A 13015-nucleotide genomic window follows, 5' to 3' on the forward strand; every position below is an offset into this window, starting at 1 on the left:
ACCTGTCCGATTGACCAAACGACCGATCTCCGCCGGACGAAAAATGTCGGGACTCTCCACACTTGGTCCGAAAAATCGTATGAATCCACGATTCGTACGATTGGATCGTTGCGTCTATGGCCAGCTTAAGGAAAACTAAACCCTAAACATGAATATGGCTACAAACACCTTATTGTATAAACTGTTCTTATTTCACCAGCCTAAGGTTTTAGCTTCTCAATAGCAACAACGATCAAGGACTTCAAACTTGTCAAAGGGGGTCACCATCTTGGAAAGTGTCTGCTACACTCACATGCTCAGTGGACTCTGAGCAGCTGTTGAGAAACTAAGCTTAGGGGTCGTCACAAATTATCAAGCAGAAAATGAGGTTGTTCTGCAATATAAGCTGATGCTACAGGGCTGATTATTAAATGCTGATGCTAGTTGCACTGGTTTCTGTGCTGCCATGTAGTAATTATATGTATTAATTACAAATCAGCCTTATATTGTGACATTTCTATTCTATGTTTACTGAAAATTAAGAGTCAGGCCCTAAGCTCAGTAAGTGACCGCAGCACAGAGCATGTGCAGTGAATCAGCAGAAAAGAAGATGGGGAGCTACTGGGGCATCTTTGGAGACAAAAATCTTTATTGCTAAAGGGCTGTGGTTGCCTTGGGCTGGTACAGAAGCAAAAACATAATGTACAACATTTCTAGCTACTTCTTTAGTTAGGCTTTAGTTCTCCTTTAACATCTCCATAAGTACTGCAGACAATCTTGCCACATTAAAGGACTGCTAATGAATGTTACCATACCTACAATCCCAAAAGCAGACACAGCTCGTGATAATCCTGATGAACCTTTCTGTCCCATCTTTGTCCTGTTTCCAAGATCAAGACGACCAAGAAGCTCTCGCACTTCTTGCTGAGTGTACACATGCTAATAAATAAATAAAATAGAAATAAATACATTTGCTTGCAGGCAGACTGTTAGAAACAATTATGAAAATTATCATTTATGGTGATGTATTTGATAAATAAAAGATATTAATGGAGAAGTAGACTCAAAAATATAGAGGGTGCCAATTTTCTAAATTGCAATAATCCGACCAAACATTGGTCTATGGGACCTAGACCAAATAGTGGAATATGAATAGGGAGGGGCCTGAATAGAGAGATGAATAATAAAAAGTAGCAATAACAAACAATGTGTAGCCTTACATTGCATTTGTTTTTTTAGATGGGGTTAGTGACTCCCATTTGAAAGCTGGAATGAGTCAAATTTATAAAAAAAAGAAAAAACTAAAGACAATTGTAAAGGTGCTTAGAATTAGCCATTCTATAACAATAATAAAAGTTAACAAAGATGAACCACCCCTTTAAGGTATACAATCAAAAATGTGGAATACATTTTATCAAGATAATAGAATCTAAAACAAGTGAAGGAAGATCTAATCAATACAATCAATATAGGAACAATATATCAAGAAGGTTCCTGAAAGTTTTACAGAAAACGACAGAACTTTGCAGTTTATATTCTGCAAGGCAAATATGAATTGTAGTAGGATATTACTATTACTAGCAGGTATGGGACCTGTTATCCAGAATGCTCTGGACCAGGGGTTTTCCGGATAATGGATCTTTCTGTTAGCTCTTCATATCTTAAGTCTATTAGAAAATACCCAATAGACTGGTTTTTGCTTCCAATGAGGAATAATTATATCTTAGTTGGGATCAAATACAAGCTACTGTCTTATTATTACAGAGAAAAGGGAAATAAATTTTAAAAATCTGAATTATTTGATTATTATTGAGTTTATGGGAGCTTGCCTTTCCGTTATTCAGAGTTTTCTGGATGATGGGTTTCCGGATAACGGATCCCATACCTGTATTGGGATCAAAATAAAAATATAGCATGGGCAACCATAGTGTTAATAGTGGAGAACAGGTCTTCTCTGTTTATGTCAGGTATGAGACTGTATCTAAATTAATTTTAAAAAAAAAGAAAAAAAAAGCAGAAGGGCACTAGAAGGAATACTATCTGGTTGTTCCTAAGTAGACAAGGTGTAGATCCACAGAGTAACACCTACATAAGAAGACTTGAATAGCACATTTGCACTGCTTCTGCAAACATTTTTGATTAGCAAAGCAATAAAAAAAAAAAAAAATCACTGTACAATAAAAGGGTGTATACATCAAGCTATTAATTACATACATATTGATACTGGCAAATGTAGTTGAATTGTGCTTCAAAAGCGGATTAGGCTCCTTGCAGCCCCGGGTGCAAGCCCTACCCCCTGCCAGGGCAAAATATGCATATATCAAATAAAGCAGCAGCACTCCGGTATTGTTGAAAATAGTGAAAAACTTTACTCAAATGCCATAGGCAACGTTTCGGCTACGCAGGCCCTTTGTCAAGCCCTTGACAAAGGGCAAAGCTTTTTACTATTTTCAACAATAATGGAGTGCGGCTGCTTTATAGGATATATACATATTGATACTGATACTAAGTGGATCATGTTCAATTAAGCTTACAAACAAAAAACGCTTTTGAGGACTTGTGCAGATACATTGTTCAGTAGCACAGTTTTAGTGGGGTATTTATTAAAACTCACATTTATCTAATCTTTTTATTAAAACAAAGTCGACCTAACTCCTATCCACGAATGTACACAATTTATCAATAAATCAGCTTGAAAAAGTCGGTGCAAAAAAACATAGCAACATAATAGTGTGTCAATACGAATTGTGCAATTATTTTAACCCTTTAAGTGCCAGCAGAATTTCACATTTTGGTTACGCGAAATGCCAGCCGTTTTTAAGCATTTTGTGCTCTCTCACCTAGGAAAACTATACATTGTTTTTTCAGTAGAAACTGAGCTTTCTAAATCTGCCTGAGTTTTCATGTATTTCCACCTGTGCAAAAAAATTTATAGTGCTAAATACCAAAAAAAAAAAAGAAAAATTACCATTTTTCATCGTATATCAATTTATACCAGAAAAATATTTCATTTTACGGATGAAAATCCAACTGATTTGGAAAGCCTTATGTCTCTCGAACGTGCCAATACCAGATATGTATAGTTTTAGGGAGATTTAGGACTTCTGTACAGCAAAAACTCCCGGCACTATATTACCGAATTTTGAAAGCACTAAGGCAGAAAACGGCATGCTTTAGATTCCAAGGCAAAAAATCCTGAAACCGTAGGTTTACCCCAGAAAACCATACATTTTTGAAAAGTACACATTCTGCCGATTACAAAATGGGTAACTATGTCTCTACTCCCAACTACCAAACATAAAAGCTTGTCTGAACATAGCGGTTTTTCAAAAAAAAATTCAAAATTCTGAAAATATGATTGCCAGGGGTCCACTGAACAGTTTGATACCCATTATGCATAGGTTTACCAAAGTATCTGGCATTTAGAGACACCAATATGAAGTTAGCACATCCAAATTGTTCAGGACTTTACTTCAGCTACTGAGAAATCAACACATTGACTGCATTTTTTGCGGGGTAAAAACACAGAAATATATGTTTACCCCCCAAACCCATATATTTTTGGAAAGTACACATTCTACAGAATCTAAAATGGGTACCCATGCCTTTCTGCTCCAAACTACTGAGTCGCAAGGCTTTCCCACAATTGTCGGTTTTGGTGAAATATCTGAAAATTGCCTCAAACCTTCAACTTCCCAGCACCATATCACCCATGTATCATTACATATCAAAAAAAAGCACCCAAATTGTGATTGCCAGGGGTCCTCCAAACAGTTTGGTGCCCACTGTGCATAGGTTTACCAAAGTATCTGGCATTTAGAGGCCCCAAAATGAAGTTAGTGCATACAAACAGTCCCGTGGGTAACTTCAGCTAATGAAAAATCAACACATTGACTGCATTTTTGTGGGGTAAAAACACAGAAATATATGTTTACCCCCCAACCCCATATATTTTTGGAAAGTACACATTCTACAGAATCTAAAATGGGTACGTACCCATGCCTTTCTGCTCCAAACTACTGAGTCGCAAGGCTTTCCCACAATTGTCGGTTTTGGTGAAATATCTGAAAATTGCCTCAAAGCTTCAACTTCTCAGCACCATATCACCCATGTATCGTTACGCACCAAGAAAAAGCACCCTAAATATGATTGCCAGGGTTCCTCCAAACAGTTTGGTGGCCATTGTTCATAGGTTTACCAAAGTATATGGCATTTAGAGGCCCCAAAATGAAGTTAGCACATACAAATTGTCCTGTGGGTAACTTCAGCTAATGAAAAATCAACACATTGACTGCATTTTTGTGGGGTAAAAACAGAGAAATATATGTTTACCCCCCAAACCCATATATTTTTGGAAAGTATACATTCTACGGAATCTAAAATGGGTACCCATGCCTTTCTGCTCCAAACTACTGAGTGGCAAGGCTTTGCCAAATTTGGCGGTTTTGGTGAAATATCTGAAAATTGCCTCAAAGCTTCAACTTTCCAGCATCGTATTGTCCATGTATCATTACCAGCATAAAGCATCCTAAATATAAACATAGGGGTCTACTAAACAGTTTGATGCCCAATGTGCATAGATATACCAAACTATGTGGCGCACAGAGACCCCCAAATGAAAATATGTATAGATATTTTCACGGCTGACGCGCTGGCTGCTGCAATATAACCACCTGGTGTGTGTATTATGCGACATTAGACCACCTAACAGTACAGAGACCCCAGAAAACCATATATTTTCAGAAAGTACACATTCTGACGAATCCAATATGGGTAAATAAGTGTTTCTACTGCAAACTGCCAAACTGCAAAGCAATGCTGAACATAACGGTTTATATCAAATTTCTGAAAATCGTCACAAAGCTTGAATTTTACCCCATTATATGCCTCCACATTTCGTAATTTATCAGCATAAAACATCCTAAATATGAACGCCAGGGGTCTACTAAACACTTTGATGCCCAATATGCATAGATATACCAAACTATGTGGCGCACAGAGACCCCCAAATGACAATAGTGTATATACATTTTCACGGCTGACGCGTTGCCTGCTGCAATATAAGCACCTGGTGTATGTATTATGCGACATTAGACCCCCCTAACAGTACAGAGACCCCAGAAAACCATATATTTTCAGAAAGTACACATTCTGACGAATCCAATATGGGTAAATAAGTGTTTCTACTGCAAACTGCCAAACTGCAAAGCAATGCTGAACATAACGTTTTTTATCAAATTTCTGAAAATCGTCACAAAGCTTGAATTTTACCCCATTATATGCCCCACATTTCGTAACTTATCAGCATAAAACATCCTAAATATGAACACCAGGGGTCTACTGAACACTTTGATGCCCAATATGCATAGATATACCAAACTATGTGGCGCACAGAGACCCCCAAATGACAATAGTGTATATACATTTTCACGGGTGACGCGCTGGCTGCTGCAATATAAGCACCTGGTGTGTGTATTATGCGACATTAGACCCCCCTAACAGTACAGAGACCCCAGAAAACCATATATTTTCAGAAAGTACACATTCTGACGAATCCAATATGGGTAAATAAGTGTTTCTACTGCAAACTGCCAAACTGCAAAGCAATGCTGAACATAACGGTTTATATAAAATTTCTGAAAATCGGCACAAAGCTTGAATTTTACCCCATTATATGCCCCACATTTCGTAACTTGTCAGCATAAAACATCCTAAATATGAACGCCAGGGGTCTACTGAACACTTTGATGCCCAATATGCATAGATATACCAAACTATGTGGCGCACAGAGACCACCAAATGACAATAGTGTATATACATTTTCACAGCTGACGCGCTGGCTGCTGCAATATAAGCACCTGGTGTGTGTATTATGTGACATTAGACCCCCCTAACAGTACAGAGACCTCAGAAAACCATATATTTTCAGAAAGTACACATTCTGACAAATCCAATATGGGTAAATATGTGTTTCTACTGCAAACTGCCAAACTGCAAAGCAATGCAGAACATAACGGTTTTTATCAAATTTCTAAAAATCGTCAGAAAGCTTGAATTTTACCCCATTATATGCCCCACATTTCGTAACGTATCAGCATAAAACATCCTAAATATGAACGCCAGGTGTCTACTGAACACTTTGATGCCCATTATGCATAGATATACCAAACTATGTGGCGCACAGAGACCCCCAAATGGATATATAGTAGATAAAATTTACAAGGCAAAACAAAATAAGGCAGTAAAGAGTGAAATGCAAAAAAATCCAATAAAACCACAAAAATCAATGGGTTTTTTTCCAGACTAGTGTTATCGGCCGTCAGAATCACAGTTTGAATATTTAAGCTGGGCCAAACAGGTTATACGGCTAGAAACAAGTGAACACAACATATGCAGAGCTGAAAATGCAATAAAATGGCTAAAAATGCACCAAAATACCCAAAATTGCAATATAATCACCGAAATAACATACAAAAGGTATTGCACAGTACGGTTAGTGAATGCGCTATTCGTAATGGCAATAAAACATTTTTTTCAGCCAAAAAAAGAGACGATGCGATAAGAAAGAAAAAAAAAAGTCACAATGCCATGTATGTGCGTGTGCGTGTGTACAATTAGTAAATTACATGTTATGTGAGCGTGTGTGCGTGTGCACGTGTGTGTGAGTGCAGTGAGTGTAAGTGACCCCCCCCAATCCCCAAAAATGTATGTGTAAGTGTGTGTAAGTGTGAATCTAAGTGTGTATTACTGTAATAAGTGTGTGTTGGTGTGTTTGTGTGTGTGTAATTGTTGCACTAACCTGAAAAAGTTGCTGGAGACTGTTGCAGACGATCTGGAAGGGCCCCAGGAAGACATCTGCGACGTGATTCCTGTCCCTGTGCTGTGGGGGTGGAGCTGATCGCGGCAGTGTAGGCTGCAGCAGCAGGACACGTAAGTGACACGTGCCTGCTACTGTTTTGGGGCCCCTGGGCGATCGCGCCCCAGGGGCCACTCGATCCCCTGCTCTGCTCGTTGCCTAGGGGCAGGGGATCGAGGAGGAACGGAGCGAGCGGCTCTAACAGCCGCTCCTCCGCTCGAGATCCCGGAAGTGCTGCAGAACGTAGAATCTACGTTCTGTGGCATTTCAAGTACCTTTGCCACAGAACGTAGATTCTACGATCTGTGGCATTTAAAAGGTTAAATTGGCACTCAGAAAACTTGATTTTATCAAATTGTCGCTGCGACAACTCGAATTTATTGGATTATCGGACAAAAGCCAGCGTGGATCACGATGTCAAGAAACATCTTCGGGAACATCTGCCATTGACTTTTACATGACCTCAAAAATGTTTTAGCTAGAGTAATTTAAGATTCTGATTTTTAAAAACTTTGGGAATTAAGAAATATGTACAAATTTGAGGGTTTTTTCCCCTCTAAAAATTTGTTTTCCCCCTTAAAAAATGGAACAGAAAAATGTGAGGTTTAATAAATAGGCCCAGTAATGTGAGCACCAACACAAACAGCAACAAACAAATCTTTTGAAACAACACTCATACCCAAATTATCACTTATGTTGTCATACTTTAAAATGCATGCTCTGCTGTAATTTAGTGTTGAAATCTCCTGCAACTGAAAAGTATTCAACCAACAAGCAGGCTGTCATAATAGTGTTATAGGAGGCATATGCTAGAACATTTTATATATGATTAATTCTGAATTGTCTATTTTTAACTCTTAATTTTCCATGCGAATGTGTAGAAATAAAAATAAGCAACACTCTGATTATATTTCAGATTCTGTATATATTAGGGCCACTATATCCCTAGATTTTCCATCAAAATTGTGCATATTTCAGGGGAATACATCTATACTACCCCAGATTTTATCTCTTTGTGATAAACCAGTGCTGGGTGTTGTGGAACCAGAAAAATGCACACAGAGATGCCAGACTGCAGAGTAGAAGTCAGCTTTAATCCTGGCTGCTCTCTCCACACTGTTCGCTCCTCCCCCTTCACTTCCCCTTCCTGTGTCCATAACCTTTCTCATTTCTCCACCCAGTGCTAACCTGCTAATGCATATTAAAATGAACATTTAACATCACAGGAAAGAATGGAACATTACATCCCTCCCCAACTTACAGAAACAAAATAAACTTCAACAAACTAGATGCAAGTGCTCAGAGGCAGAATGTTTTTGAAAAGTCAGTATCAAGAGCTTTACTGAAAAACAAAGTCTTTGAAGTGATCTGGTAGTCTTCAATTTGTTCTATGTGGATAGCGATGAGCTATACCAGGCTGTGGATCCTCTTGTACAGTTGGTGCTTGAGTTGTTGCAGGTACTCCAGAAGACATATCCCCAGGTGTGTTTTGAGTTAAAACTGGTGTTCGTTCCTTCATCATCTTCATCATAAGCCTTTTGGTCTGTCCACCAATGTGGCCTTGAGTTTTCTTGAAGTAGGATATATTTCTAGTTACTTGTTGTCCATTACGCTGAGCGGTGACCATGGTACCCTCGACTTGGGTAACTTCATAGTGTTCAGGATGATATGGTGAGGATAACTTGCTGCCAGGTCTCACTCTCTTGACAAGAACCCAATCACCAACCTCCATTGTTATTATTTTTCTGTGACGGACACCCTGATCAGCATATCTTTTCATCCTCTCCTTTGCAACAGCATCGTTATGTGTGATGGGTGTACTGGCTGACGTTAGAGGGAGATTTGGCAGTTTGATACGCAAAGGTCTATTAAAAAGTGCCGTGTTGTGCCAGTGGAAGAGTGAGGTGTTGCTCTGTACTGTCGGAGGAATTTGCATAATTCTTGTTGAAAGTCCTTATGTTCTCTGGTAGCAATCCAAAGAGTTTTGTTCATGGATTGCATGAACCGTTCAACCTCACCATTGGCCTGAGGCCAGTAAGGAGTAATTTTCCTGTGGGTAAAGCCTAGGTAGGTGGTGAAAGACTGAAAGTCTGTACTACTGAAAGGAGGGCCATTGTCAGTCTTTACAGTTTCTGGTATACCATATTCAGAAAAGAACTTGTCTAATTTGGGTATGACAGCTCTGGCTTAGGTTGCCAAGACAGTTTCATGAAAATCTGGAAAAATCATCCATGATGACTAGAAGGTAGGAATGGTCTGGCAGGGAGCAGAAGTCAACACTAACTGCAGTCCAAGAACTATCAGGTAGGGGTGTCATTATGATGAAGATGATGAAGTGGCTTGTGGTCACTTACCACATTAAATCTGAGACCAAAATGGTAAAGGTGAAAATACAGACAACCCTAAACAACTGCGAGAGCTTCCCTTTCTATCTGTGAATAGCGTTGCCCTGTCTTTGTTAGTGCCTTGCTTGCATAAGAAATTGTGTACACCTGGCCAGTTTTAGAGATTTGAGTAAGAATTGCACCCAGGCCCACTGGACTGGCATCTACTACAAGCTGTTTAGATTTCAGTGGCTCAAAATAAGACATTACAGTGTCACTAGTTAGGTTGGATTTTAGTGCATCAAAGGAATTTTGATGCTTAGTGGTACATGACCATGGAACATCTTTTTTGGTAAGCTGTCGCAAAGGTTCTGACACAGTAGCAAGATCGGGTATGAAACGGCCACAATATGTTACAAGGCCAAGAAAACTGCGGACCTCAGTAATATTCTGGGGCTGACTGGCTGATTTTATCGTGTCTACTTCCTGAGGGTCTGCTGATATCCCATTTTCAGAAAAAATGTAGCCAAAGAAAGTCAGAGATTTCTGATTTTACTGACATTTTGAAGCATTTAATGTCAGGTTGTAGTCTTGTAATCTTTGAAATACTTGTTCCAGTCGCCTATGATGTTCTTGTTGGGAGGTTCCATATACAAGGATGTCATCACTTACATTGAGGACACCAGTTATCCCAGAGAGTATTTTGAAAAAATATTTTGAAAAATTGAAAAATGTCTGCAGCTGATGATATGCCAAAATTCAGTCTCTTAAATCACCAAAGACCCGCATGTGTGTTAAAGTTGTAATATACCTGGATTAGGGGTGCAGCTCCAGCTGATGATATCCCGAGTTAAGGTCAAGCTTTGAGAATATTTTGGCTCCATTTAAATCTGTGATGATGTCATCAATAGTAGCTGTGATGTGTCTTTGTCTTTGAATAGCCCTGTTTGCATGTCGCATGCATAACCTGATTTTACCAGGCTGCTTTGGTTTAGGTGCAACAACAATTGGAGAGACCCAGGGAGATGGGCCTTCCACTCTTTCAATAATGTCAAATGTTTGCAGTTGCTGTAACTCTTTCTTCACCAGCTTGCGAACATGAAAGGGAATGCATCTGTGAGGCTGAACTGAAGGTGGTATTGACTGATCAATATGAAGTTTCACCTGTAGCCCCTTCAATTTGCCAATGGCATTAAAAAGTTTTGTATGTTTATGGATTGTCTGGAGCATGGGATTCATTTAAGATGCTCACTAGTGTAACAGGATTGAAGGCCACTGCACTGCTGCAGCTAAGGAGTGTGTCAGCAGCACATTCCACAACATAGAAAGAGACAGTTATTGAATTGTCTTTGAATGTCAGTTCTGACTGATATTGACCACATATAGGCAAGGCATTTGATAAGGAAAAATTTTCAGCTCAGTATTTTGTAACGCAGGTTTTACTTGTAAAGTTCTGGTAAGTGATTTGGCTTATGACATTCACAGATGCCCCTGTATCAATCAGAGCTTCTACAGGGTTGTCGTTTATTAGAATTATCTGCCGTGGATTAGCAATAGCATGTACATGACAAGAATTCTTTTCAGTAACTGAGAATAAGTATGTGCTGCCTGTATGTTCAGCTCCCACTGGTGTCACTGTGCTTACACTCTTTTCTGGAGATGCTTTAGCAGGTACAGGTAACTGTAATCCATTTTTGGAGCTGATCTGTATACTTTTGCAAAATGATTATGTTTTCCACAGTTATGGCATATTAACCCTTTTGCTGGACAGTTTTCCTGGTGGGGATAAGGACCTCCGCAATAATAGCAGGTTGCAGCAGATTTATGGGCTTGATGTTGTTTCGGTGTGATATTAGCTAAAGAGAATGACTGATCTAGAATACTGTCATTTTGCTCAATCATTTTAGCTTTTTAGCTTGATTCTCTGCAGCATCGTTAATGCGGGCAGTCTCTAGTAATTTAGATAAAGTCATAGTGGGGTCTCTGAGCTTGTCCTCTAAGTTTAGTTGAAGTGCACCCCTGTATAAGCTGCATGCAAATTTCATTGTCTACAGCTGCAAATTCACATGAGACAGCAAGATGTCTTAATCTCACACGATACTCATCAGTGCTTTCATTTGGTGACTGTTTTGACTGTCTGAACTTGAAATTCTCCCTAAAAGGGATAACTCCCGAAACGCGTTAGGTCTTTCCAGCAGGAACTCCAATAAACCCCATTTTCAGAAGTGCCGTCTACCTTTCGAGTTTTGTTGAAATTCTCTCTGGATTTTTATGTGGAGAAAGGTAGTTTGTTAGGGCTGTTTTGCATAAATCATAGTCACTATCACCTCCTGTGAGAAATAAATTAAAATCCAAAGGTTCTGCAGTTCACTCCCTTTGCCGGTAAAAGATCTGTTCTCCCTCAGATCAACCACAATGTAAAAACCTTTCCTTCATGCGAAGATATACCAGCGCTGTAAGCTTAGGGATAGACACCAAGAAAACACAAAAATAAAATATAGTGTAGTATTTTCAAATAAGATTTGCAAGTCTTTGTGCGACTGTTATATGGTGTGGTTTGACCTTTTCCACCAAGGGATTCAATTACCCTTTACCCGTGACTTTTTAGTGATATACGTGGCGACCTCCTGTGTAAGGTAATGGGTACTTACAAACGTTTAGTTTTGCCACTAGCATATAATATAGTCCTTTATCCCAATCCTGGTTATCTTTCAGTCTCTCAATACTGTTTAACAGTGCAGTCAGTTTGCTGAAGTGTTAAGTCATTAAGGCGATCCAAAGGGAATGTTTTCAGAAAAGTGCTCGTGCAATCCGGTCTTGGTCTTGATGGCAAAGCAATGCATTGTTAGTTGAATTCTTTATATAGAGAGCACTTTTCTGAAAACATTCCCTTTGGATCGCCTTAAAGGGGTTGTTCACCTTCAATGTACAAATCTTCTGAAACCACTAAAAATGCTCTCAATGTGTTAGAAAAACCATTTTCCATAACAAAAAGTAAAAATGCCATTGTAAAAGCTAATTGTTATACCTATAAACTCAGTCCTTCTCCTGTCTCTCTGACCAGTTTTCTGAAGTGATGGGAGTGGCCTATTTTGAACCTGACACACCAAGAACTTCCTATATGATGACATCATCATGCCCAGGCTTTGCCCTTACTTGTTTCCTATTGGATGTTGATACTGCCCTCCTCCTAGTAATTTATTGGGTGCTTGTGAACTGTAACCGGTCACATAATTTGAATGGTCATTGGTTGATTACTCAATTGTAATGGCAGAGGTTAACAGACGCAGCATATAAACAAACCTGCTTTGTAACAAACAATCACACAGCCGTGCAGACAAATACTGCAGAAAAGGAAGGAGCAACATTGTTCTCCAAATTCTGGCCCTCTCCTTCTGCCTAGATTTAAACTGAATGGAGAGCCAAAGGGGTGTAACCTCTGGGAATAAATACTGGCTTTTCTATATTTTTATCTTTTAATACCTTTGGCATTAAGCATAATGTCAGTTATTTACAAAACTGCAACAAAAACCAGCACTGACTTGCTTAGAAACGTATGTAACTTACACATCTAGCAGGGACAGTAGGGCTGCCACCTCACCCTTTTAAAACCAAACACATATGAAATCCACAGCCTGCATGGCTAATTATCAACTCATTTAGATGCTGCAGACTGAACTGATTTCTGTGCAGCCATGTATCATGCATCTAAATGAATTGCTAATTAGCCATGCAGGCTGTGGATTTCATATGTGTTTGGTTTTAAAAGGGTGAGGTGGAAACCCTAAGTGATTTTGTGCGCTCATCCGGGGGGGGGGGTGATTTACCTAGGAAAACGATACCTTTTTTAAGTGTT

At 39.2% G+C, this 13015-nt stretch overlaps 1 protein-coding gene across 2 annotated transcripts in view; it reads right to left on the minus strand.

Moving 5' to 3' along the window:
- fig4.L (FIG4 phosphoinositide 5-phosphatase L homeolog) overlaps positions 1-13015 on the minus strand; it is a 178697-nt gene that overhangs the window by 135506 nt on the left and 30176 nt on the right. For both annotated transcript variants that reach the window (XM_018263317.2, XM_018263316.2), the window contains exon 4: positions 795-918. In XM_018263317.2, coding sequence (XP_018118806.1) covers positions 795-918 — 124 coding nt within the window. The remainder of the gene's footprint in view (positions 1-794; positions 919-13015) is intronic.

This window comes from Xenopus laevis, chromosome 5L (genome assembly GCF_017654675.1).
Source record: "Xenopus laevis strain J_2021 chromosome 5L, Xenopus_laevis_v10.1, whole genome shotgun sequence".
In the NCBI taxonomy this organism is placed as follows: domain Eukaryota; kingdom Metazoa; phylum Chordata; class Amphibia; order Anura; family Pipidae; genus Xenopus; species Xenopus laevis.